Source organism: Motacilla alba, chromosome 14 (genome assembly GCF_015832195.1).
Source record: "Motacilla alba alba isolate MOTALB_02 chromosome 14, Motacilla_alba_V1.0_pri, whole genome shotgun sequence".
Lineage (NCBI taxonomy): Eukaryota > Metazoa > Chordata > Aves > Passeriformes > Motacillidae > Motacilla > Motacilla alba.
In genome coordinates, this window is record NC_052029.1 from 3,663,647 (window position 1) to 3,691,332 (window position 27,686).

General features: G+C 43.5%; 1 protein-coding gene across 19 annotated transcripts in view; it reads left to right on the top strand.

Moving 5' to 3' along the window:
- Positions 1–27,686, top strand: part of RBFOX1 (RNA binding fox-1 homolog 1) — a 1,167,310-nt gene that overhangs the window by 353,674 nt on the left and 785,950 nt on the right. For 2 of the 19 annotated variants that reach the window (XM_038151485.1, XM_038151489.1), the window contains exon 1: positions 9,668–10,137. The exons of 16 other annotated variants lie outside the window; for them this stretch is intronic. In XM_038151485.1, coding sequence (XP_038007413.1) covers positions 10,135–10,137 — 3 coding nt within the window. In that variant the 5' untranslated portion in view covers positions 9,668–10,134. Of the gene's footprint in view, positions 1–9,666; positions 10,138–27,686 lie in introns of those variants that run through there. One more of the 19 variants, XM_038151480.1, reaches the window with a different exon arrangement.

The window sequence follows — 27,686 nt, forward strand, 5'->3', positions numbered from 1 at the left end:
TTTAAAGCAATTAACATGTGGCCCTTATTTGCAGAAAGGCATTGCCAAAGGTGGTTTGGAAAGTCATCTTAAGCATCAGCTTGATCTGTGTATTGATGTGATATTTTCTGTAGCCATTGGCTGGCTGTAAATACCTGTTAGAAGCCCTTTTGCATGTCTCAAAGCACTGAGGAGGGTGATGTTGCTGCAGGATGACTATTGTCACTTTTGGCTCATCATTTCACCACAATTCTTCCCAAAAAAAGCAGTGCCTTTAGTAAAGCAGCTACAGCTGGAATAGCCAGGGCTGTATAACTTTTCCTGCTGTTGTATTTCGGTGTGCTGCCTCTTTTTGTAGGCACAAGTGTCTTAAGGAGTGCTCTTTGTTGTTTGGTTGGGTTTTTTTAATTAAAACCTTTGGCACAGGGATGATTCTCAGATTACTTCCACACTTGTCTGCATCTGGACAGCCTGGGGGTTACCAGTGGCTACCTGGAGGCTGAATTTTCACAGCAGTAGAAGAGAAAGTCTGTTGTAATTTATAATTTCCAAACCCATGAATTAGTGCAGTGAACGGGGATAAATGGAGGGCACAGGACAGGGTTTTCTGTGCAGCTGCAAGTCAGTCCATGAGTACAAATCCTACCTCTGCTTGATTAAGGTCTCAGTGTGAGGGTAGGACAAGCAAATAATAAATGCCTACTTTCAGTCACTTTCTTAGAAAAGTTCTTCTGACACATTATGCAAGGGCAAAATATTTAAATTTCTATTAAACCTTGTAAAAATCTGCTTTATTTAAAACTCTAGTTTTGTAGCGGTAGTTGCAGCAATAATCCCAGTGACTAGCCATGTAGATTATTTTATAGTACAGACTCCAGTGAAGCATTTGTAGCCTTCAGCCTCCCTTTGTCTCAGCCACCACTGCAGAGCAGTTGGTGCTCACCACATCATGGGCTGAAAGTCAGCAGCCCCAAAGTGCTGCAGATCAAGTGGATCTCCCATGTTTTCCCAGTGTTCCAATATTGTAATTGCTGGGAAATGTCCTGACAAAGGCAGGAATGATGAATCTGACTCCATGTTCTCAGAAGGCTAAGTTATTATTTTATCATACTGTATTATATTAAGGAATATTATACTGAACTTCACTAAAGAATACAGAAAGGATACTTACTGAATGCTGAAAAGATAATAATGAAAACTCGTGACTCTCTCCAGAGTCCTGGCACAGCTTGGCCCTGATTGGCCAAAGAGTGAAAACAACTCACAGCAGAACCCAATGGAACAATCACCTGTGGGTGAACAATCTCCAAGCACATTCCACATGAGCACAGCACAGGAGAAGCAAATGAGAGAAGAATTGTTTTCCTTTTCTCTGAGGCGTCTCAGCTTCCCAGGAGAAAAATCCTGGGTGAAGGGATTTTTCAGAGAGTGTGAATGGCACATTGCAAAGCCAGGCTGGATGGGGCTCTGAGCAACCTGGTCTGTGGAAGGTGTCCCTGCCCATGGGATGTGATGGTTTTAAGGTCCTTTCCAACCCAAACCACTCCATGATTCTGTTATTCCATGTTCTCCTGGGAGACATGGCCAGAGTGCTGCCAAGACAAAGGTAGGATGGTCCTTATGTTTTCTCTCTCATGTAAATTAATAAATGTTTAAGGTTCCAAATGACGTTAAGCAAATCCCATTAATATAACCCACACTGGCAAAAACCATGAAAACCCCAAAATAAGTAGTGCCATGTCCCCCCTGCCCCCTCTGTGCTTTCTTTCAGGTAAGTCTGACTCTGACATACTCCCCCTGAGCAACAGAACACCAAAGTTATTCAGTTAAGGAGAAGCTATTTTTTGTAACAGTTGTGTAGCCAAAGGTCCCTGTGAGAAGTTTTTCTGCAATAAAGAACAGAAAAAGCTCAAAAGGGGTATTTCTAGGGAGCATATTATTAGAAAGAATTGATATTTGAGGAGCTTTGGTTTATTAAAAATGTGCAAGAACTCCTCTGTGCCTAGTTCCATGCACAGCTTAGTGAAAGGTTAGAAAATTAGCTCCTGTCTGCTGCTTATACAGCTGGATGGATGGAGGGGACTTTACATTTCACAACTTCTTGTTTCTGACAAGTTCCAGTGAATTATTAATGTGGCCACTTATCCTGCAGAGATGGAGCTGAGGGAACAAACTGAGTTCACAAATGCTACCAGAAAGCCTCCAGGTGATAAGATGAAAATGGATCTTGGTCGCTGCTGATCTCAAACCTGGACTGGAATTTGTGGCCCACAGATGAAGGGTTGTGTGGCTTTCATTTTTCATCTCTAACTTGTGAATTTGTGCAGTTTATGAACAATTCATGAAGTTCTATTTATCTTCAGCAATTGCCTTATGAATCAAGGGTTTAACTGGAATAAGATAATCCAGGAAATAGTAAATTTCAATTCATTTTTATGAATCTAATATATATTCCACATATGAGAGCAGAGATGTGAATACATTAGTGATAAAAATACTAGAAATAAATTACCTATTTCTGTAACTGCAGTTTAACTCCAAAAGTCAGAGATTTTGGCAGATCTGATTTTTGCAGCTCTTGGATTTTCTGGGAATTTCTACCCTTAAAAGTGAGTGAATACACCTCTGCAGGTTTTTCCTCTCTCTTATTTCTAATGGGCCACTTGCCAGCTTGATTCTTTATCTACACAATATGGATTCACAAATAAAAAGCTTGGAAAATATTTCATTATTTTCAGGGAATTTCTTTTTCTTTTTCTTTGCTAACCAGCAGCTTCCCTGATATTTGTTGTTGATGACCCTGTTTTAAATCCTTTCTGTGCTGCAGACATAGAAACACATGTGATGTTAGGCAAGTGGTTCTCAGTTATGTTAGACCACACTGCAGGATTTGGGATCTTCAGTTCTGGACTAATTCCAAATGCTGAGGGGTAGATGAAAATTCCAAAATCCAGTTGCTAATGAACTACAAAGACTTGCTAGAAACAGTCCAGGGGCTTGAGAATCGAGTAGTCTTCACTAAATCTTTTTCCCAAATTCTGTCTTCCAGTACTTCAATTAACACTGCAAAAAGGAATTTTAAATTTTGTAAAATGTAAATGCAGGTGTCAGTCAGTGAGTTCCTCAAATTTAGGGTGAAAAGCTCGAGGTTGTGGTGCAAATGTTAGCACATTCTGAGGGTGTCACAGGTGCCAGTGGGATCAGACAGCTCTGGAAAGAGTGAACTGCAGGTATGGAAAAAGTACTTCCATACCTGTACAAATGATTCTCCATAAAATATTTTATTAATTGTGGCATGATCAAAAAAAGTTGCACTTGGAGAAACCATAAAAATTGTCAATTGTTCAGTTGCTCTGAATCCTGCTGTGGCAAAGTAAGAATTAAAGACATTTCTCAGCACCAAACAGACCCTGAATGTCTTCTGGAACTGCTTAACTGGACTCTCCAGCTGCTACAGGAACCATCACTGAGCAGATGACTCCTCCCTCTGCTCCCTCAAGGTTCCCATATTTATGACAAGAGCTGCAAAGCCCCTCATGCAGCACATGCAATATTTATATATATAATATTTAATTTAAATATTATTTATTTCCTTTGAAAGACACAGCTGCTCCCAAGAGCTGCATGCTCCCTGCTGGCCACCATGGAATTCCTCAGGCTCTGAGCTCACAGCTAAGGGTCTGGTAGCTCTTTTTCAAGGAAACCCAGGATTGTTGTCCTGCACAGGGAAGGAAACTGATGGAGAGCTGAAGAGAAAGAGGAAGGGGCTGGTGACATCCTCAGGAGGCAGCTGGGGATCTCACTGGGTTAAAATCTTCCAGAGTCCTGCTCTGGTTGTTTCAGTAGCAGCTGTCCCAACCACAAAGGAGAAAAGTCTGATGTCATTGCTTCCAACAATTCCTTTCAACACTTCCAGAACTCTGCCTAAATAGAAATGGAAGTGAAAACTGCAAGGTATTATTATCACTGCTGTTAAAGAAGAGATGGGACTAATTTTGGGCTAAGGATTTATTGCTCAGACAAACATCAGTCTCAGAGGCTGTGAGATCTATGAGAGCAAACAGTCAGCCATAGCTCAAGAGTAGCCACAAGTTCTTTGTTACAAAACAATGTATAGCTTTCTAACCCAATGGACAGTTGCCACAGGGTTTATTTTGCTTTTCTAACCTATCACCTTCACTTAATTTTGCTGCACTGCAAACTGGATGCTTTCATCCAACAGGCTTCTGTCTCACATGCACACAAATGCTATTCTAACTTCTAAACTCTTAGCTTGCTCTACACAACCACACCCCTGCATTATAAACCCTTCACCATCTTATCAGCACAGTTTCTCACTTACCTAAGGCATATTCTTACTTCCAACTTTCTTATAGAAACATAAGTTTATTCTTTTTCTGTTTAATGTCTGTGTATTTTTTCACCAATCCAAGCTTCTTCCAAGGCTGCAGATCAAACCCTTCAGTAGGAAAGGGTTTTCTTCCAAACCCTGTGGAAGAAGTTTCTGCTTTTCCATTTCCCACAGCAAGGGAAGCACAGAACCTGATCATGCTGAACCTGTGGAGCAATCTCTCCACACGGGACAGCAAAAAGGCAGCTCACAGACCTGCAGCTTTGCCAGCAGAAAGGTCACCTGGAGCAGCCTGACCTTTTTACCACAGAGAAAGCAATGAGCCATCAGCCCTATCTGAACGGCCTTCAATCCCAAGGCACTCCCAAAATAACCTGGAGATAAAGTAGATGGATAAAATCGGGAGATGCCAGGGAGCAGGGCATGCAGTTGCTTCTTCAAGATGTTTCTTTGAGAGAAACTGTACATATGCTATAAGTCAAAGTCAGGGGAGAGGAAAATTACAACGCCCTGGAGAAAGGAAAGAGATTAATGTTTTATCACAGGCAAATAAGTGAGAAACTCTCGAATTTATAGATATGTAGATACAAGCGCATGAAGATAGTGCTATTAGGGCATTAAAAATAGAAGTATTATCTTTCTACTCAAAGATTCTACTAAATAGTTATGAATTTCTAATTAAGTAATGCTAAATCTCTGTGACAATATAGTTCATTTTATTATGTATGGCTGAAATCTGAAACCTAAATGTAATAATAACTTAAAAGTATGGGCCAAATATCCTAAAATTATTCTCCTGACTAGAACTATATGAACAAAAAAGGTAGCAACTCTTTGTTCTGCCATGGAGATGAAGGCATTAAACAATTCAGATGCCAGTATTTGATACACAAAACCCAAGCAAATGACAAATTCAGTCTAACCAGATCCATTAATCCAACCCCACACACACACACACAATGCCCTTATCCACTCCATACCACACCCCCTCCATAAAAACTGTGCTCAAGACACTAGAAATGGCCAAGAATGAAAAAAAAAGTAAGAAATCTGAAGTTAAAATAAACCTCCACACCATCAGCACAGCACATGTACAGACTGGTATATATTTTTCTCTTTTTTTTTAGTGTTCATTGTGTGTTGAAGGTGATTTGTTCATTTCCTTATGTTTTGTGTGTCCTTTTAGTCATGAATTTCAAGAATCCAGAGACATCTTTCCCCAGATCATTTAATGCTGCACTTCCTGCCAGTGTCCAAGGGGTTGACTGTCAAGGCATTATTAATACCAAGCTTTGTAGCAAGGCAGATTTTTTCTGAAGACAATTCATCGGGTGTTTGTGGCACTGAAATTTGTGACACATCCACCACCACCACAAATACTTTCCCTGAAGCTCACAAATTTTACTGCAAATGGTTTCTGTGCTCCCTTCCCAGTGGTAATGGCCTGAGCAGCCTCCCCCAGCAGAGTAAATCACAGTGGATGTGCTGGAGATATTCTTTGCTGCAAATACAATATGAATTTTTAAAGCATTAAATATATATGTACTATTTATATCTTCCTTACAGAAGGTATCTATTTATAGCTTTCCACAGAAGCTTTATATTTGAAGACTTTAAATAAATTTTTTACCCCTTTTCTCTTGATTTTTTTTTCTTTTGATACAGCATCTACAGCACTGACTTAGTCTGCTGTTCAGAACAATTGTTTTCTCCAGTAAATCCTCTTTCACCTCCAATTCTCCCACATAACACAGCTCTGTGCTCTTGAGATCTCTTAGGTTAGAACAACCTCACACCACTTCCCAAATTTGGAAATAAATACAGAAAATATTTCACTATAAAATGAAAAAAGGTTTCCAAATTGAAGAAAACATGAAATAAGCATTTATTCAGAAGAGAATTTAAAAAAAATATTTTAAGAATTAACTCCTGACCGGGAATGTCTTCAAAACATTGTGTTTCAATGGAGCCATTTGCTACTTGCCCTTTATTCTTTTCTCTTGCCACCAGTAATTTACATTAAATTGGAAAATGCCTCCTTCTGAAGCACCTTTTGAAGTGCATGACTTCACAATTATACTTAGGTTTGTGTACTTTCTTTGTATTTCCTACAGAAATGACTGAGAATTGTGGCTTTACACAATTATAACTTTGGGGTGGAATTCCCAAGATCATTTTTTATCAAGTGCTTTAAGTGCTCTGTTTATTCCAAAGGTGAATAAATAGCAAGATACCTTTCTGAAGGTGGTTCCTGTGGGAGAGATGCACAGGCACGTTTGGATTCACTGTGTGTAGGAAAGGAAATATTGTAATGCTGGAGCTCTGGAACAGAAAACAGGAAAATATTTGGGTGCTGGTCTCTGCTGTGCCACATGAGACTGATGCTGGCTGCTCTCTCTGCTCCTTTCTTCTCATCCAAAGTTATTTCTTCCACCAGAACTTTAACCCCAGCTGGGAGCCTGTGTATCACACAGACAGCAAAGTTTGGAGAATGAAGGAGCTCTTTTAAGAAAGATCTGACTCGCAGTTCAGGGTTCTTTCATGTGAGGGGAACAAAGGGAAGGCAGATGTGAAAAACAAGCCAAGGGAACCTTTTTGACAGGGTTGGTACAAAAGGAGAGTATGGAGGTGTTGAGACTCCAAAAGACAAGCTCTCATCCAGTCACTTAGCACACACCTGATTCTCTAATCAAGCACAGATCAAAGTAACCAACACCTGCACCTGATTTAGTTTTAATCCTGTGAGTAGTTCTCAACACTCCAGTGAGTATTCACTACTCAACAGGAATGCTCGAGAGCCTAAAGAAAACTTTTTATTATGTCTAGTTCATGAGATTTTTGTTCTTTCATGAAGGATTTTGGTTTAGCTTATTTGTGTGAGCTCTGGCTGGTTATTATTTTAAAATATTTTAAATTATTTTACATTAAAATAGTTTTAATGGTTTAAAATAATTTAAAATAATAATAAGTTTAAAATAATAATAAGTTTAAAATAATTTAAAATAATTTTAATAGTTTTGAATTCTTCATTCTGTAGCCTGCCAGCTTTGTACAGACAGGTGAGTGGATAAAGAAAGAGTACTGGTCAGATTTGGAAAGAAATTTAGATACCTAAAAATCTTTGCATTACTGCTATCCTGAAAGTCACATATTTGGAGAAGAGAGAGGAATTCTGGGCTGCTTTATGTGGGAAGAAGGCACTGGATGACCTTTCCTTCCTTGCTGTGGTTCATAACCGTGGGGCTTCGTGGTCATCGAGTGTATGGGCAGGAGAATCTGACTCTGAGTCACTCAGTGGTCACCTCTGTGTGAGCCAGCATTTAGCCTAAATTACCTAATGGCAACAATTTCACCAGGAACAAAGTTTGCCTCATGCTACATCAGCAGATATCATCAAAGGGTGGACGTTTTTTTCATGGGCATTTGTTTTTCAGGTGGTTTTTTTTATTAGTTCAGTTTTTAAAAACTGCTGACAAAGCAGGAGGTATTGGGCTATATGGCAAACCTATCGATGCAGTCAGTCATGTTTAATCAAAATGTTGAAAATTATTTTATTAGAGGGCCTAAATAGACAAATTAAGGAAGAGCTGATGAAATGTTGCCAGCCTTGTGTCTCATTTCTACTTGCTATCCTTCTACCAGTACCACTTTCTCATAGAGGGATTAGTAAATATGGCTTTAAATATCTTGAACTGCAGAGTAATCAATTACCAACTGTAAAATAATTTTTTAGTGATTTAGAAAACTTCAGTGTAATGTTTTGATGTCCATTTTACATTTGTTGGACATAAGCCTCCCATTGCCCTCTCTGTGTTGATTTTGGAGTGAATTGGAAGGCTGAAAAGAAAAATGAAGGAAGCCCATGGGTTGGATTTAAAATCTATCCAAGGATCTTTATATGAACTTCATAGGGATCAGACTACAGAGTGGGACATAGATTTTGAGAGAATCTGTTGGGAAAACTTGATAATTTGAGTTTTGATCCTGAGAATGAATCTTTGAGTAACTTTGTATCGCTCAGTAATCTGACAGATTTTAATGAAGTGGAGTCAAATTTTCCAGCCATTAAACACTGCTTCATGTTTGATGAGGAATCATAAATTCTGAAGTCACTGTCTGAAATGATCCAGCTTCATAAACTGGTGTGCCTTGGTAGAGGAACCTTCCCGAGCAGTTCTGCCGAGTTACATATTTAGGGGATCCAGGATCACACCTTGGGCCTTAAAATAGCAGCAGAAATAGGCCAAGCCCCAAATCTGTCAGGAGAGGCAGAGGGATACAGATATGTGCTTTTGAGGTACTTCTGTACATGATCGATGCGGGAGCTGCAGTTCAACTTCCGAAGACTTGGATGTGTTTATTTTCTGCACAGATGAAGAAGTTTATAGGGAGATTATTCATATAAAGTTTTTAAGGACCACACGCCTGTGATTTAAAGCTTGCCTCCTCGTTATCACCTGATTGTCAACTGCTTTGCATTTCCATCTCGATGCTTAAAACAAGTCCCTACTCCTACCCCACAGGAGGCAGCACATCTGTCTGATCCTCACACTCCCCGTCTGTAATTGATACCAGTTACATGTTGGAGTAAGTCTCAGGGGCATTAATTTATTGTAGCTGAAGGTCGAGCAGCACAAAAACGTTTGATCACTACAGACTTAATACCTAAGGTATTGAGAAGGACAAGGCAGTGTTCTGACAGGTCTTGATGTTTATTTTTTCCCCCCAAACTTTCTCGTCAATTGCTGCTGTCAGCCTCATTTAACAGTAATTCATGCCTTTAGGAATGCTGCGGTGCTCTTCTCTTTAGGTGAGCATTAGAATTCTTGCAAGATTTGGGTTCCTTTGGGCACGAGGAAGGAAGCAAGGCAGAGATGGCTGGGGATCGCCAAGGGCATCGTTTTAATCAGCAATTTCCCCGGTGCCGCTCTGGTGTGTGCTCGCTGCCCGCTCGGGCTGGGGGAGAGCGCAGCTCTCCGGGACGAGCCCTGGGGATGCAAAGTTACGATCGCGCCGCCGGTGCCCCGGGAAGGTTCCGGGTCGGCGGAGCGCCCGGCCGTGGGCATCCCGCGGAGCCATCCCCGGAGCCATTCCCGGTGCCCTCCCTGGAGCTGTCCCTGGAGCTGTCCGCGGTGCGGGCGGGCCCCGCTCGGCCCCGCGGGTTCCCGGGCGCCGCCGCGCGGCCGGCAGTGCCGGGCGGGGCCGCGCCTCCGGAGCCGGGAGCCCCGCTCCCCCCGGGCCCGCTCCCCCCGGCCGCGCCGCCGCCGTCCCGCCGCTCCGCATCCCGCCCCCGCCGCCTCCCCCGGCGCCGGGGCTCCCCCGCCGCTCTCCCCCTCCCCGCCCCAGCCCGCCCCGCCGGGCTTGAAGGTCACCTCCGCCCGCCGCCGCCGAGCCACTTTCCGCGCCGGCTGGCGAGCGGCAGCGCCTCCGCCCCGGGAAGCTCCGTGTCCGGCCGGTGCGGGGCTCCCGCCGGCCGCGCCCGCGCGGAGCGGAGCGGAGCCGCCTCTCGCCCCCTGCTCTCCCCCCACCGCCGCGGCGGGGCCGCCCCCGGGGTCTCGCCGCCGCCCGCCGAGGTCGCGGGCGGGCCGGGCGGGGGCCCCGCTGCCGGAGCGCGGCGAGCCCGGGGGGAGCCGGGCGGCGGCGGGGGGCGCGGCATGCGGCGGTGAGCGAGCGAGGGCGGCGGCGCTGCCCGCGGGAAGGGGCTGCGGCGGCGGCGGGAGCCGCGTCCCGCTGCCACTTGCCTGCCGGGCCGCCCGCCCTGCGCGGCAGAAGCGCCGCGACCCTTCGCCTCCGCTCGCCTCTTTATGGTGAGTTGGGGCCGCGGGGAGCAGCGGGGCCGCGGGGCGCCCGGCAGGTGCGCGGGGCTGCCCGGCAGGTGCGCTCCGGCCCGCGGCCGGAAAGTTCCCGGGGCAGCCCGGGCGGAGGGAGGGGAGGAGGGATGCGCGCCCGCGGAGTGCCCGCGGCCGGGGGGCTCTCGGGGAGCTCCGGCGCTGGAGCAGAAGGATGCCCGCGGGTCGGGGGCACCGCGCCGGCTCCGCTGTCGCCTGCGAAGCGCCGCGGGGAGAACGGCGGCACGGGAGGTGGCTCCCAAACGCGGGGAACGGCGAGGAACATGGGCATTCGGGGCTCTGCCGAGTTGCTCGTTCAAAGAGTGCAGATATTTAACTGCTGGGAAACTACCTGCCTGTAAGTCCTCGGTATTTGCTGATTTTATTGGCGATTCATCAGACCCTTTTCTCCTGCATGCCTCTGTCAGGAAAAAAAAAAAAAAAAAGTATCGTTGTTGCCTCAATAGCTGCTCTGTGCAGGTGGAGTGACACTGTGCCCGTGTGAGCTGTCCAGGCAGCTCCTTTCGGATGCCGCTCCTCAGCAGGGGCAGGGCTGTGCCCTGGGAGATGGGTTTGCGATGTGACAGTGGCACGCGTCGTGCGCTTCCAAAATCTGTGATGTGGCTGTTGGACATGGAGCTGCCAACTTAACATGGTTCGCGCAGATGGTGAAACGAATGTGGTCTGAAGTTTGACTGGAGTGATTCACATCAGCGAAGTGTGAAAGATCTTGTCCAAATCTGCAGCTTTTGTTTATCTGCTCTGTGAATTGCAAATGTGGTATAGTATGTTACATTTTGAAGTAAGTTAGTGTTGACTGTTTTTGTTTTTTTTTTTTTTTTTTTTTTTTTTTTTCACTTTAAATAAAATTCAGTTTATTTAAGGCGAGATGGAGCATGAAACACAGCAGACGGTGCTGGTGGTGTCCCAAGAATGTCAAGTACCTTGTTTCACTTCTCTAGACTCGATGATACTTAAGAGAGCAAAGATACTGCGTGTTTCATTTGTCATTCGGAAGTGTGAAAACAGTTGCATGCACGGGCTGTAAAAGTAGAAGCAGGGTTTTGTCGCTCTGTGGTAGAGATTGATGATGGTGGATGAATTGCAGTCTAAAACAGAGCTAGCCCTCATAATCAAAGAATTAAGTTTTAGAAATCAAATAGTCATAGCTGCTTGAGGAGTTACATGTGGGGAGGAGTAGTGGGGCTGTGTGAATTTTCAATATGTATGTCAATAGATCATTTAGTTTTCAGGAAAGTGGTTGATATCACGTGCTGCAGTTATCAGGATTGTAGTAGTGATTTAGAGCAGATATTTGATTTTTATTTACTTTTACTGGAACGTTTCACATTACTGGGTTTTGAGGAAGCTATTTTTAAGTAGGAATTCTGATTATAGTCAAGATTTACTTGCTATCTTATGCAGGCTTTGAAGGCTTGGCTTCCCAAGTCTCATTTACAGTTTATTCCTCTGGTAAATACATTAGACAAAGGATCCAGGATTTGCTGAAATGAAATCTGTATTTCTAATGTCAAGACTAGATTTCTTTTTTCTATTAGTACTTAGCCGAGTATCAGTAACAGAGCTGACAAATGCAATGAATAAAATTCACAGTACGTTGATGATTTTTATAGTTCTTGTAATTGAAGTACTTGGTGTCCTTGACGTGACGAGGATGCTGCTCTGGCTTTTATGAAAGGCTGCCCTTTACTGACAGAAATGCTGTCAGGAGTCAGGTGTGGAGGAAGAGAGTGGGGTTGTGAGCTCCTGTGCACAATGTGCTCCATTTCCAGCCCAGGATACACATGTAGCACTGCCAGGTGCAATTGCCAGCCCTGAGAATCGTTCCAGTGATGCCTGCACACAGCATGCATGATCCCTTCTGGCTGCTGCTGCAGCACAGCAGGGGAATGTTATGTCCTGAGGCCATGGCTGCCAGCGCTGGTGGGTTTGAAGTGTCTCCTTGCTCCCTGCTCAAAGCCCCCTTGAAGTTAAACACGGAACAGCAAGGCCAGGAGGGGCTCAGGCACTCCTGTCAGTCTCTGTGTTCCTGCCCAAGGCAGGATCAGCTCGTACCTGTGTCATCTCTGATGGCATACTTTGTGTACTTTTTGTATTCCCATTCTCCTCTTACTTTTCTTCCTGCTTTTGCTGTCTTTTCCATGAGTTTTTTTTCTTCTTGGTAATGCTCTTACCTATTATTTTCTAAAGAATCTCATCTTGTTCCCTGCAAACTCTTCCTCTGGTATGGCCAGTCAGTCTCTTTCAGTATTTTTCACTCGTTGCTTTGTGGGAGACCTACTGCTTTGCCAGCCCTATGTAATAATGTGGATTTACCAGGTATCTGCCTAGTTTTTAGGAGGAATGTAATGGAAATAGCACCCTTGCTCTCTCTTTGTGCAAACAGCTAAGCTTTGGTCAGGACCAAAGAGCTGTTGAGTATCTTCTGGCACTGGGGGAGGTTGAGCTGCTTGGAAATAGAGGAGAGACCAATGGCTGAGTTAAAAAATCCACTGTTGCTAGTTTTTCATCTTGTAGTTGGAAATGGCATGATCTGATTTTTAAACCTAACTAGAAGCATTATACACCATAAAGGGTAGAGCTCCTAAGTGCTGGCCACAAGAAGAAATATTATTCACAGCTACTGAAGGTATGGCTGCCTTAAGCATATTGTTGTCTGAAAGGTGTACTCATCTGAAAAAGATGAATTTGATGTAATTAAGAATAACACATCATAGTACAGCCTGGGAGAATATGCAGTAGCTGGAAAATGTGTTTGTTTCATGAATGTCAGAACTCCCTCTACTTAATCCTTGGATCTTGACTGCTTCCCATTTCTGTGGGAGATGGGGATCCTCTTGTCTCACACAGCCTTGTTAGTGTGTGAAGAAAACTGAAGAGTTAGGAGGCAGGAAAACAGACAGGGCTTCAAGAGTGGCAAACAGAGCATTTATTAGGGGTCCTGACAGTTTCTGGTCTTGATAGGGTGAAATGACAAACATCTGTAGCAGAACTTCTGATGACTCCATTGAGTAAAATTGGAGTTGTACTATTTCCTGAAAGCAGAAAGTTCCTCTCTCTGTGGATCTTCTCCCAAGTCATTAATGAGAAGCCTTTCTTTACTTTTTCTTTGTTTTGAATTCTTTGCTTAGTTGCACTTTCTTATGAGTGGTTTTGTTCTTTTATTTAAATAACTGAATTTTCCAGTGCCCATGACTATTTTGTAGTGCAAGTCCTCAATCTGGGGAGTATAATGCCATCTTCGATACTTTATGTTGTGCATTTTTGCAGAAGTTATCAGTACATTGTGATTGTATCACCTATTCTGAATGTCTGCTTCAAAGATTAAAAGCTGCTCATGAAGCTCTCAGTATTTATTACACTTTCCCTTCATAACTATTATTTTGCTAAAATTTACTGTGCCAGAAATGACAACTTATTGCAAATTAGATGATTTTATTTGTGTCCTTCAAGTTGATGCAATAAAAATAGTATTCAAACTGAAAGGAGCTGGAAAATCCTTTCTGGGACGCTGGAGTTTGTGTGATTCTGTAGAGCAGGGAGGGGTGGTGGTGTTGGATTCACAGGATGGGTCACAGCTGGACAGCAAGCAGCATCAAGAGCCAAAAATAGGCTGAAATAATATTTTCTGCAAAGTAGGTAGAGTTTAACATCTCTATTCTTCTGCTCAAGATTTTGTGCTTTGCAGAGATCCAGAAGGAAGAATATTTAGGGAATATTCCAAAATCCAAGGTATTTTGTGAGGTATTGGTTTGGCTGGCTTCAAGGGGAAGGAAGCTGTTTGCTATTTTGTAAGGATGTATTTCTTTCAGAAGCTGGTTAAGTGTCTCTAACATTAGACTGAAGCTCTGTGGCAGTTTTGTCCAAGCCAGTTAAAAACTCCTGAACATTTTGCAACTTTGGATGCAGCTCCAAAATCCCGTGTTTCCAAACAGCAAAGGTGTTCCTGTGCTAATAGGAGCCCAGGAAATATGAATTTAAATATGAATTTACACTGAAGATGCCTCAGGACCTGCCTCTGCCCTAAAATTCAGATAACTCCCAGGAGTGGGAAGTGCTGTGCCACGAAGTGGGAGCGTGTGGCTGCAGGCAGCCAGGGAGGCTGTGCAGAAGCAACACAACACAGTTAGTGTGAGCAAACTGAGATCCATTAAAATAATTGCCTGTGCTTCAGCTGGGAAGGTGTGAGGGAGCATGGTTACAGCAGGGTGAGCTGAAAGCTTGGCTGTGTCAAAGGGCAAGCATGCAGAACTAAATCACTTGAAGATAAACAGCACAGGGCAGGCTGCAGGGCCAGGTGCAGCTGCCTGGGACAAACACTACAAATACACAGATTTTCTGTTTGCAGCACACTTGGCTTCAGCCCTCCAGAGCGCAACCCCTGGCCAGGAAAGTTTAGGATACAGCAAGGAGAGGTTACAGTGCTAAAAAAGTGAATTTCAATGATACAGCCTAGAATACATCCCAAGCAATTGCTGTCTTTAGGCTCCTCAGTGTTAAAGCAGTGGCAGTGAGAGCTGGAGTTACTGAGTCACACCCACAGAATATTTTGGGTTGGAAGGGACCCACAAGGGTCAAGTCCAACTCTTAAGGGAATGGCCTGAGTGGGGAGTTAGTGCCTCAGCTTTCTGTGTGTTTTGCACTTCTTTGATTTGAGTCTGTTGCAGTGATAGTTGGGATCCAAACTTTTCCTTTACCTTTGGGCATTTATTCATCACTGTTCCACTGGATTTTTTTTTCTAGAATCAAATAAAATATGAATGTGTGCTGACCAATTTTCTTGATGGGGACACCCATAATATCTAGCTCTCCTGGCTGCTGGTTCCATAAGTTTTGTAAGGATTTTATTGTCTCTGAGTTCAGTCTCTGTATTAGTTGTGAGCAAATATTATATGATGAGAGCAGTAAGAAGCTGACCTGAAAATAATTTTGTTTTTTCTTTTGATAAATTTGAGGAAACTCAGACTTGATGTAGAAACTTCCAACTCTAAAAGCATATTGTTTTGAAGGTGTGAGTGTGTGAAAATGTGAGTGAGAAATTTAGGAGAAATTTTAAACAAGGAAGTGGCACTATGTCATATTGAGGTACTCCAATAGTTGGAGCAGTTGTAGAGGAGGTGGAGGAAGCCCTGTCTACAGGTGGAAGGAAGGGTGGTTGTGTTGGACAGTTGTACTTCTGTTAAAGGAAAAAAGGTTTTCTGCACTGAAATCAGCTAATCTATGTTTATCATCATGTGAACCATATCCACATGAGATAAAACACTAAATCCACGTGTGCTGCCCTGGTGGGAAAGCCCAGGGGAGGTGCAGTTTCTTTCCTTGGTCTTGGCTCATCCTGTAGTCTGTCCTTTGAGTGTTTTAAGGCTTTTTTCTCTTTCCTGCAGCTTACACATGAGAAACACATGTAGAAAGCAGTTACACATGTAATGCTGCTGTCTTACAAAACTGACAGTCTGCTGTGCACCTCAAACAGATCCAGAGCCCTGGGTTTCAAATTAAAACATTGTGTAATTGTCTTGTTGTCTTGAAAAAAAAGGTATCTTTTCTATGTCTGGTCAATGATTGATGGCAGTCATCTCTCACAGAAGTGGTTTGGCTGGTGAATCAGCATTACTGCTCCTCTGGATGGCCAGTTCTTGAGTTTCTGCTTTTGTCTTTTAAATATGTTTTGTTAAAGAGGCCTTTAGGTGTCTGAGTTTTTTCCACATGTTGTAGAGGATTGGTAATTTAGGGTTTGAGGAGAGAGAAATTAGATAAAGTTGAATGGCACTGATCCAAGGAAAAGGCTTGGTAGTCTCTCTCAGCGCCAATATTGCTATATTTGTCTGCCCTGCTCATTCACTGTTTTCGTAGTTAGCATTCATTCCTAAATTAAGGATTATGCAATATTATGGAGATATTTTGTTGAGCAAATGATTTTGACTGTCAATAAAGAACCTGTAAACAGTGCCTGTATGAAATTGTGGAATACAGTATTAAACACTGCTTTCAGAATAATCTTACTGTCTTCAAAAGGATGTAATTCTGTAACACTTCCCTTGATGCAGCACAGCCTGTGTGGTTTCTGACCATAGAGCAGAGCTTACAGCCTTCCTACTTCTGTGGGAAAAGATATTGAAGCATCAGTTTCAAGTCCTGCTACTGGGTGGTTCTCTCTCATCAGCATCTCAGGAAATAATATGAAATACTCTCTCCTGTTACAATGAATCTCTACAGTGAAGCTCCAGGATTAAAAAAAAAATAAAATAGTGTCACTCCACTGCAGGCAGTGCAGTGTGTCTGTAAGTAGTTACCTAAATGTCCTTTCCTAGCAGCATGGAAGATAAGCTGCCTAAAATGTCATCTACCACATGGTGATCCCCATTTTGAGCCTGCAACAATAAAAATGCTAAGGAAGTCCCAGAGTGCAGTTTGAATTGAGCCACACAGAGTGACCCAGCAGGAAGATGAATGGATCTAGATATCCTCCTGATCTTTCTGTGATATTAGACCCTTTTCCCACTCCTTAATTTAGGACACTCTCCCTCCCTTCCTGGTGCCCTGCTCTCGGTTGCCATCGTGATGCTGTGCTAGCCTGCAGCCGCCTCCACGGGGGGCCCGCGGGTTTGCCCTGGCCATTACCAGCGCTGGGCTCTTGCCAAATCCCCAAATTGGCCATATTGCATGTTTCACACACTTGCTTCCCTGTGAATGTCCTCAGATTAATTCATTCTTACTGTTTTCCAGTCCCCGGTATTACCTGGGAGTTTTTGATTTGCGTTTTTGCCTTGTTATTTCTATTTTACAATGTTGCTTTCACTTTGTTTCGGTGCTGAATCTCCGGCTGTAGCTGGTTATGAAGGATCCTATGGCACTCTGGGAAAAATCAGCCCTAAACCCAGTAGTCATGTGGGGCAGGGTGGGATTTACCTGTGTGTCCAATATGACACGAAATGAGCGACACTCACACGCTGAGATGTTCAAGGCAAAAAAGGCGCGTTTATTTCCGGACCTCGATATTTATAGAATTCCAAAAGTGACCGTGGATCGGAGGATGAAATTGCCACCTCTCCAACCACACTGGTCAAACCAACAGTCCATCAATTCTCTTCCAGAAAGGAATGCAAAACAATCATTATTTACATGAGCAGTGTGTGAGAAATCCATTACGAAAGCGTAAACACCAGAAGGCTTAGAAGAACTTTAGAAGAACAGGGTGACACCTGTGCCCTGGTGCACAGGGCACTCTGGGGTGCAGGGCACAGCCAGATCCTCCTGCACTAGCCTTATTCTAAAATCACATCTTCTTTGATGCTGAAGTTATCTTTTGCTCCTCCCACTGTAAAAAGCCCCCAAATCAGTCAGTTTTGGTGCTGGTAGGATCTTCTATCCTCACTCTGGGAAGTGCCATATCCAATGAGCCACCTGATTAATCACTTCTTCTCGGGACATATTGCTTCCAACGGGCAGAATGATGCAGTCAGGTAGTTTGGCCCCTTCAAGCACTGTGGGCAGTGCTTTGTTTCCAGCCGCTGCCACTTCTCTGCAGGAGGGTTTGTAATCAACTTGTGATGATAACACTCCTTACATGTTTGCCTTTTAACGTGGTTTAGCCAGAGGTTTTCCCATCCCTTTTGTTTCAGTGCTCATGGGTGTATTATTGCTTTTGAATGGACTCAAACTGCTGCTTCAGTGCAGCCAGAGAACTGCCTTCTTTAAAATGTGTGTGTGGCAGAACATGAGTGGGTTTTAAAAAGGACTCAAGCATCGCTTGAAATCTCATTATGCACAAACTTGGCTATGTGGGAACCTAAATACTTTATTGTGTTCTAAATACGAGGTGCTTTTCTGCTCTAATGAATCCAGAGTGTGTCACAATGAAGTTTTGGTGCCGTGGCGTAAAGGGGTCTGCAGCTGCAAAGGACAGTGAGGTCATGATCCCATCTCAGGTAAAAACCCTGTCTGGAATGAAAAGAAGTAATCTAAAACCATTCTAAAACTCAAGCAATCAAAGTGATCAAATTTAGGAAAATACAACAGCACAGTAAATACATATAGGTAAAAATCAACTCTCTCCAATGTGAATGGTTCCCAGCACCTCTGTTCCAATCAGCACTATTACCTGGGCTTCAGCTGCAAATTTGTTTTCAAGTGGTGACCACGGAGCTGTGATGGCCCTGTCAGGGTCTGTCACCAGCTCAGCTTGTGGTTGATTGACACAGTCCTGACAGCCTGGGGGGCTGGTGTGGCATTTTTAACAGCTGCTGCGTTGATGAATAAAACAATAACTCTTAATATCAGCGTTCAACAATAACTCTTAATATCAGCGTTCCTTTATCAACATGCCTTAAACCATGCAATTTTTAATTAATATGTCTAGTAGTCACTGTGATGCTTGGCTGTTTTACAGCTTTACAAGCAGGCAAAGTAAAGGAAAATCAGGAAGTTTCCCTTAATATTGGAAGTAACCTAGACTTTTCTTCTCTTTCCATATTTGCACTGTTACAAAGCAGTAAAATATGAACCCAAATTTCTAATGCGAGTATTTCTAGCAGATAGGAAATCTTAAAATTGTAAAAAATGTTCCCCCAATGAAGCCACTAAATATTTTGTCACTGACTGTGCAAGAAGCAAAAAAATTGGATGCTAATTTCTATGTCAAAAAATATTTATTGAAGTTTTCTCAGGGTGGAACTATCTTACTCAAGAGGTAAGGTACAAATTAGCTTGAATAAAGTTTTCTCTAGTCCTTGGAATAGTTTTCATATGAACTATTCCATGGTACATGACCATACTGTTCACAAGGAAGTAATGAATGCAAGTGAGGTAGAAATGGAGAGTAAGTGGGTGATTAGCTCTTCCTGCCTGCAGATTTCAGACTTTTGGTTGCCAAAATCAAACTGTAGTCATCACGTGTGCCCTGCTCTGAGAGATTCACACTTTGCCAATAAAGGAATGCTCTATTAGGTGCATAAGTGGATGCATCTTTATTAGCTGAGGGAATTTTAGGTGGTGAATTGACTGCTTTGTGGCTGTCCCTGTGTTTGAATCAAAGCTGTCCTATCAGCAGATATCAGTGCTGTTTTAAGAAGCTCATCCTCAGCCAGTATTTCCACATGGCCAGAGCAAATGACTCCTGAGCTGTGTTGTATTAACACCTCATGCATTTGCTGGTTCCTTTGCTAGTTAAAATGCCACATAGTTTGATCTGGTTCTTCTTCTTTGAAGGTCTCCACAGTGAGCTCCCAAAGCTCTACAGACCTCCTATCATGTGAATCAGCAGGAAATGATATTGATCATAATGGGGAGGAGGAACACTTCTGATGTCCTTGCATCGTGTACCATTTGTGCTTCTCCTCTTACCTCCCTCATCAGTTTTGCCAGTTCACATCAGGGCAGCTCACAGTGGAGCCTGCAGCTTTTAGGGTCATTTTGAGGCCTCTGAATTGATAAGGGAAAATCTGGTCTTTTAAAATTTGTTATTATTACTTTTTAATGCCCCAGTCCCGGTATTTGTGCAATGGCTCTGGCAGTGCAGAGCATGTGCTGGGCTGAGTGGGGCAAACAGAGATCCTGTGGTCAAAACTGCCTTTGGGGAGCTCCTGAAGATGTATTTTTCCTCTCACTCAGCTGAAAGGCTGGCTCTTGCCACCTGTGAATTTGAAGAATCTGGAATCGCCTTTTAAAGAGTAGGAGACTTCTAGGGTAATAACATACTCCCCTTTCTTTAATGTTTTGCCCTCAGCATTTTCTCTGCTGATGTTTAATATATAAGAAGTTTAAATAATTTAATAAACTGTCTCAAATGAGGAAATTGAAAGGGAATTCCAGATGAATGTTGTAGCGCAGTGCTATTGCTGCTTGACACTGGGGTATGGGTGGTCCTGCCTGGCATGATGCTGGAAGAGGAAGCGATGGGAGGGTGACGCACTCAGAAGAACACACGAGTGCATGCAGTAGGAATGTACTCAAATAATGCATTCAAAAGGTGAATTTGTGGCTTTCATTTACCTTTTCACAACTCTGAAATGAGTCTAGCTAATGAGCTGATAAAAGGAATTGACCTTGCAGCTGATAGTTGATGTGGAAATACAGGGATATTGAGGAGGGTGTTTATGATCCGCACTCTGCACAGCTTGGCAACTGTTATTATTTGATGATTTGCATCATTGTTTCCAATACCAAATGTATGCCTCAGTAACTAAATGCAACACATCTGAGTCGCTGACACTGTGAATTATGATTTTGAATTCCTTCTATTTTGTGTTTAAATTGTCATCCATAACTTTGTGTTACAGCGCACACGAGGGAGGAAATGCTAAGCTAGGATTCCTACAGCAAGCATTAAATGAATTTATCACACCCTTTTCAAATGATAAATTTAGAAGTGCATGAAGATTTACAGAATATTCCCTATTCACAAGGTTAGAGCTGCTTTAGGAGCTGCATGCATTAGCTGCCATGTCTGACTTTTGCAGGCTGTAGGTTTGGAAGCTCTTCAGCCTTTGGGGCTCTGTTGTGGTTATCAAAATGCCTGTGTTGATTGTGGTGAATGATAAGAGATAATTGATCTTCTCTGCTGTGTTCGGGTATCACTCTGGATAGGGGTGCTAGGTGATTTGTGTGTTATCTTTACGTGTCTCCTTTGGCCACAGTGCTGCTACAAATAAAATCTGGTCTTTTAATTGGCTGATCATTTCTGGGAAACAATACTTGCCATTATGAGCCTGGCCTGAGTGACAGCTCCAGTTACAGTTTTGGATAGTAAATTGGAAATACTGGTCTTTTGTTGGAAAGAAATGAGGGAAATAATTATTTGAATGTAAATTTTGTGCCCCATCACTGGGTGTTTTCATACAAATTAGGCAAAAGTAATTTCCTGCGATCCTTTAGAAGTCAAAGATGGAAGAGAAGTATATTTGTGTGGATTGCTTAACCACAGAATGTCACACACACTTTAACATTTGCAAGTACAGAAAAACTGGTTTAATTTGTTTATTCAGAGATAGACAGTGTTATTTTGTTATGCAGCCCATTAGATAGGGAAAAAACCTGCTGAGGACATAAAATCCTAATCTTGAGAGAAATGCATTTGGAGAAGCCAGCAGATGTCAGTATGTTCTTGTCATACAGCCCTTTTGTTTTACACAATAATTTCCCTGGAATGAAATATTATAGAAGTAGTGAGTGATGTAACACCATGGCAATACAAGCCTGTTCAGTTTAAATACTTTCCTGAAAAGGGATTTATTTCTGGACCTAGGCTGGCATGATCTCTATGTACACACCAGCTTTCCCTGTGTGTAACTCCTCCTCAGACTGTGTAAAGCAAAATACTTTGCCAAATGAGGATGTCATTGATAGCATTGCACCTTAGCTTCTAATTGAGTTTTTTGTTTCCTGTGTAGGTTTCCTTCCTATATTGTGAGGCATTTTGAGAATGCTGGCACACTCCCTCCTGTTTGCCTAGCCAGGCTGTGTGTTTGAACTCTGATGTGTCTAATCAAATCTGTCTCTCTAATTTGGAGATTATTTTGCCACTGTTTATACATGGTAATAAAAACCAGATGAGCTGTTCCTTGTCTTCCTTGCATTTCAAAAATCAATACCATGATGACATTGTGGAGAAGACTCTTCCTTCCCTGAGAGTGCAGACTGCTGGCACAGAGTGTGGAAGGATGCAGAATTCCTCGTCTGGGAGGAATGACTGACCATGCTGACGCCAGTTTTTGAAGCAGGGACTCTTGCAGGGTGCCAGGCTGCCCTGTGCAGGGCTGGGCAGATGGAGCTTTCCTCAGGTGTGCAGGAACAGATGGACCTGTGGCCATGAGCAGGAAGACACAGCCTGATGCCAGGGAATCCAGGCCTGAGACAGCTCCATGGGCAGCACAGGGACCACCCTTAGACCCCCCTGAACCTGGCTCCTGTGTCCCCAGGCTCCGTCAGCACTGTGTCCTCACCCAGGGATGGACATGCCACAGCTCCACAGAGACACCTGGCTCCCTGCTGCCATCAGCCCCACTCTGGTGCTTGTGGCCCGGGTCCTCTCAGTGCTGATCACCTGCAGCACTCAGTGTGCTCACCAGGAATCCTGTCTGAAGATAAAAGGCCCTTTCCTTCAGCACTTCTTAAGGAGCTGATGTCAATTTGTTCTTTTGGGGTGTGTGTTGGGGAGCTTTTTGCCTTCACAAACAGAATGGGACTGCTGGGAGATGTTCCTTGAGCTTTATTTGTGGCATCAGCATCATTACATGATGTCTCAACAGACAACAGGAAGATGGAAGATCCCAACTTTCTGAAAATCTTCTTACCTTTACTATTTCCCACAGTATATTCTTCTTCCTTTTTTTTTTTTTTCTTTTTTTTTGTAAATTCACACTCATAAAATAGTGCAGCTTTACTTCAGAGTTTTTAATTACATTTCCAAGGAGAAATTTACTTTACATTTTCTCTTTCTTCAACTCTCTCTTCAAGCTCTGTCATATTGAAGCATTTGTTTACATGCCAGACCTATTCTTTCTGACTTACTCCTTGCTTCTCTTCATCTCACACTGTTGGAGTGATTTTCAGATCATGCAAATGAGAATCAAGGCAGGCAAGGTTGCTAAAAAAAGATATCTCTGGAGTACAAAGCCCCCAAAGCAGAGCATTGCTGAGGTTGTAGGCTGGGAAGAAGGTATTTGATTTTCAAATATTGGTTTTAGTGCATTTGCCCTTAATGCAGTTTCTACAGCTGTTGACAAACAGCCCAAAATCCTGTTGAATATCGTGCTTCACTTAGTCCTGAACAACCTTTTGCATGATAAACTAATGTTATTCCATTCAGATTTTAGCTTGCTCTCCTCGAGCTGAATGGAAGACACCACAAAATTATAGCTCTCTTTTCATTTTGTTAAAGGGGAAAAAAAACCAAACATACAGCTACATGGGAGGTCTGCATGTGTAATGTTTAAATGTGTTTAAATATGTCTTAATATGTTGTTTTGTTTTTGTTTTTGTTTTTTAGTGAAAATAAAAAGCAAAAAACATTTTCCCACCACTGAATAAAAATATAGGAAGCTGTATCCTGTATTGTTTTGAGATCTTTCCTTCCATGGCAGTGAAAGCACTTTCTGATGTTGACTCTTATTAACAACCTCCTGAGTCTGCCTTTTGAAAACCTGCAAAGTATCCATGCCCTTAATCCCACTGTGGAGCTGGCAGGGCTGTTGCAACTTGGACTCCCAAAAATGAGGTTCTTGGCAAAAAAAGTTTGGAATTTCCATCCTGCTTTAACACTCTTGACATCAGTACTGAAAACCAGCATTTCCCTGAAGCTCCTGGTCAGCCTGAAGGATTGGTCCTGCAGCTTCTGTCCTGCTGCACACAGAGGGTTTGTCTAAGGAGATGTAGGCATTAAAAATGAGCAAAGTAAGGGAGCTGGTGTCCTGGTGGATATAGAAACACGTGGATCAAAGTACCAGGGTGATACAATTAATCTTGAAATTAATTTTGATCAGTTACTTATCAACAGTGCTCTTAGAGCTTTTCAAACTTTACATATAAATTTATTTGTTTCAAATACAACTTTAATTTGATTGGAATTTACACTTTCCTTGGTGTGGTATTCACATTCTCTAAACAGAGAGAGAGAAGAGAAAACAATTTGTATCTCTGTTTGCTGCTCCTGTTGTTTGGCACATGTGGAATGTGTTATGGAGATTGTTTACCCAGAGTGATTTGTTAATTGGACTCTGCTGATGGTTGTTTGGACTGATTGACCAGTTGGGTCAAAGCTGTGACTGTCTGGGAAGGGGTCACGGGTTTTCCTTTAGTAGTGTAGTATCTCTTTAGTATAGTATAGTGTTAGTGTAGTATAACCTGGCTGAATAAAGCAATTGTTCGGCCTCCTGAGTCATGGAGTCACAGCACATTATTCCCTGCATTGGGGTCGCCCTGCATACCTTTGTGCAGGCATTTGTACATTTTGGAAGAGATTGATGGGAAAGCTCTAAGCACTACTCCTACGAGTGGCAGGTGCTTTGATGAAAATGGACAGGTGACTTTTTGAGAAATAGTCATCTAATATGGTAATTGAGGACAGACCAAATAAACCAAAGCAGGAATGCATCTCTGTAGACACTTCTCTTCCTGAGACAAATGCAGAATGTGATCCTCCTCGTGGGGGCAAACAAGGTGTTATAAAGGTGATGTGTCCTAGGCAGGCAGGATTGATACCTCCCCAGGGGGCATTCACAGAAGGCAAACCTGTAATTCCCTGGCAGAACAGCCCTGCTGCAGCCTCTTCAGCAGGGGATGCTGAAAGTGTGGCCAAAATTATATCTGTGATATCATTTTCTTACAAGGTGATTTGGGAGACGTTAGTATAGAAATTCCAGAGAGTTCCTTGTTCTGTTCTCTAAAATACCTTATTTCTTACATGGAATCAACAGAATAACACAGGAGTTATAAAATATTCTTAGCAGTAGAAATTCTGATTGCAGTTCAGTTGCAACAACAAAATTCAGCAAAAACTTTCAACTGAAAGATTTTTTTTTAACTTGGCAGTAGCTTATCCTTCCTAATTCCTTAAAGGTTTTCTTTCCCAGGGCTTTCCAGGGAAATTTCCAGGAAAGTTACCACCTCTGTGCTGTCTTCTCTTTTTCCTTTACTGTCAGGTGCTGTGAGAGCTCTTCTGTTAACTGCACTGGGGAAGCAACCAACCAAACTTTGTAGGAAACCCCAAAATCTGTAGGACCCCCCGCATTCTTAATAGGTACCTTCCTGTCCCCCACATTTTGCATGCCTGGTGCATTTTTTTCTGACCATGGAAACAGCAGCTCCTGCCAAGGTGCTGCAGCTGCCCCAAGCCCTCAGGACTGAGCAGGTCCAGCTGTGCAACATCTGCTGCAGGGTTTGTGTCCAGCTGCTGGCTGCACATTGCACTGACCTGAGCCCAAAGGAGAGGAGCACCAAGTGACAGCAGCCTGAAAGCAGTGGGATGGGTGAAGTCACATTCCAATCACAGCTGAGCTAGTGTTAAATAGAGGCTCAGATTCTGAAATTGCATGTTCTGGGCAAAGGAAGAACAATCTCCCTGAGCACAGGTGCAGATTTATCCCATGTTAGCATTATTGCATTTTTGTTCCAAAAGGAATTCCACAAAGAAGACCACAAACTAAAAACTGCAAAAATGCTTGAGAAAAGTCAAGTTTCATTCCAGTCTTTCTTGTGATGGAAGAGTCAGGAGTGCATGATGAGGAGGACTCAGTGAGCTGCACCTCCTGGGGCCATACACAGCACTGCACCTGTCCCTCCTGCCTCCATGGCTTCTGGAAAGCTCATGACATGGCCACAAGGGAGAAGAAATCCATGGGATTAAGTGTTGATTGGAAGCAGACATGAAAATGTGAATCTCTTGAAGCATAGTTAGAGAGCAGTGAAGCAAATATCACATAACACGCCTGTCCCACCTCACCCTGCTGCTCCTGCAGGCTCCCCCCTGAACAGCACCTGCAGGGCTGTTTCTGCAGGAGCTGCTGGCCCTGGGAGAACAGGAACAGCCCCCTCAGCCTGAAGGGCAGCAGCCTGGCTGTGGTTGCTGCTGAAGCACAGATTCCTGTTCATCCTTCCCTCTCCAAACACTCCTGGAGCCCAGGGGCACAGGGGCAGGGAGTGTCTGGCATGGGGCAGGTGTCACCAGTGGGCTGGGCTGGCCCTGCCTGGTGCCCACCAAGGATCAGATCCAGAGGGGGACATCACTTCCCAATTGTCCTCAGGGGGGAAAAACCAGTCACCTTGATTTAATTTATTGCCAATTAGAGTAGAGCTGGGTAGGGAAAAAAACAAAAAGAGAAAACACACACACATCTTTCTTCCTTAACTTCACTCTCCACCCGACTTCATTCTCCACCTGTGCCCAGGTGGGGCCCTGGGCTCTCCCCCAAGCCCTTCCAGCCACCAAGTCTCTGGGAGAGAGGGTGGGAGCAGCCTCTGGTCAGGAATTACCAGAGGGTTTTGGCAGAGATGGTGTTCCAGGTTGGGCAGTGGCAGTGGGAGCTTCTGGCTGCCCCTGGAATGGGAACTTCCACTCTGGCTCTGAATCCTGCTCCATTTCTAACCCTTTAAAGACACCATAGTCCTGTCCAGTCACATTGCAACAGATGTTGAGAATTTTTGATTTGGTTTTTAAATTAAAGATGGACTTTTGTTAAGGAAGCTGAACTAACAGGCCACATAGTGCTGGAGAAAATTCTCCTTTTTTTTTTGTTTGTGTGGGTTTTTTTGCCTGCTCTGTTAGGGTGAAGGATTTCTGCTCTGCAACATTCCCTGTGTTCCTCAGCAGAAGGACTCCACTCCTACTTTTGGGGGAAGTAGGAAAATGTGTTTTGCTGACTGGTGTGCTTCATCCTGGGCACAGATCTGAGGTACATTCAGTGTAGCTGCAAATAAGTCACTCTAAAATGTGAGATTTCAATAGTTAAACACCTGCAGGGATGTCTGTGAGCAGCTGCTGATTAAAAAAAATGCAGCACATGACACAGTTTTCTCCTACTTGAGGTATTGTAGTGGGAAATAAAGGATGATTTCTCACATAGCTGTTTTCAAAGCCTGTTTTTTTTTCAGCATTTAGGCAGTGCCATTGAGTGTTTTAGCTTTGTGTGTTAGACATTTCACTGCGTTCAGTAAATTTCGCTCACTGGATTAATTTTTGAGACTCAATCCTCATTTAGAAAAAAGAAAAAAGGGTGGTGGGGGGGAACTTTTATTTCCCAGAGGTGGAAGATGCCGTTTGAAGGCTAATGCACACAAGGAGCCTGTGCCCATGGAAGGCTTCCCTGCAAGAGAAAAACAAGACCAAGCCTGGGCCTGAGGAGCACTGATGGTGCTCAAGGGGAGTGACCTCTTGGAGCAGTTGGAAACAAATCTGGTGGTGCTGGGGCTGCTGTTTATTCCTGTCAGAAAAGTACACCCAGCCTATTCCATCCCTCTCAGGTATTCCCTGGGGGCAGCACCCAGGGGTACCTGGTGCAAAGGCCTGGCTGTCTCTGCTCCTGCACTCTGGAGGTTGGTTGGTTCAATAATCAATATTCAGAGGCTGCAGGACCCCCTCAGTTCCCAAATGTAAAGATTTTCTGTCCTGAGACACTCATTTTGCCCAGTTTGATAGGCATATTAGTGTGTTATAAGTATATAAAAATACAGAGGTATTTTTAGCTGCCGTTGGTAGTAGAATGATTTATTCTTAATGCCAGGGAAAGAAGGGTGAGAGCAAAGGCTCTTGAATATTTTAATAACATAATTTTGATCCATTGGATGGAAGTTAGGAAGATGATGTGGCCTTCTTATTCAGAATATGGCTCATCAGGGCAGAGACTCCCCCAGGAATCACAAAAAAGCATTATTCTGTGCAGTATATCAGGGACTGATATAGTAACTGATAGTAACTTGCTTAATTAAAACAAACTACTGTGAAGTTCTCTGGACTGCATTATGGGGTTGCATGTCCTCCCTGTGGGGAAAGGCAGAGGAATGATCTGGCTCTTTTA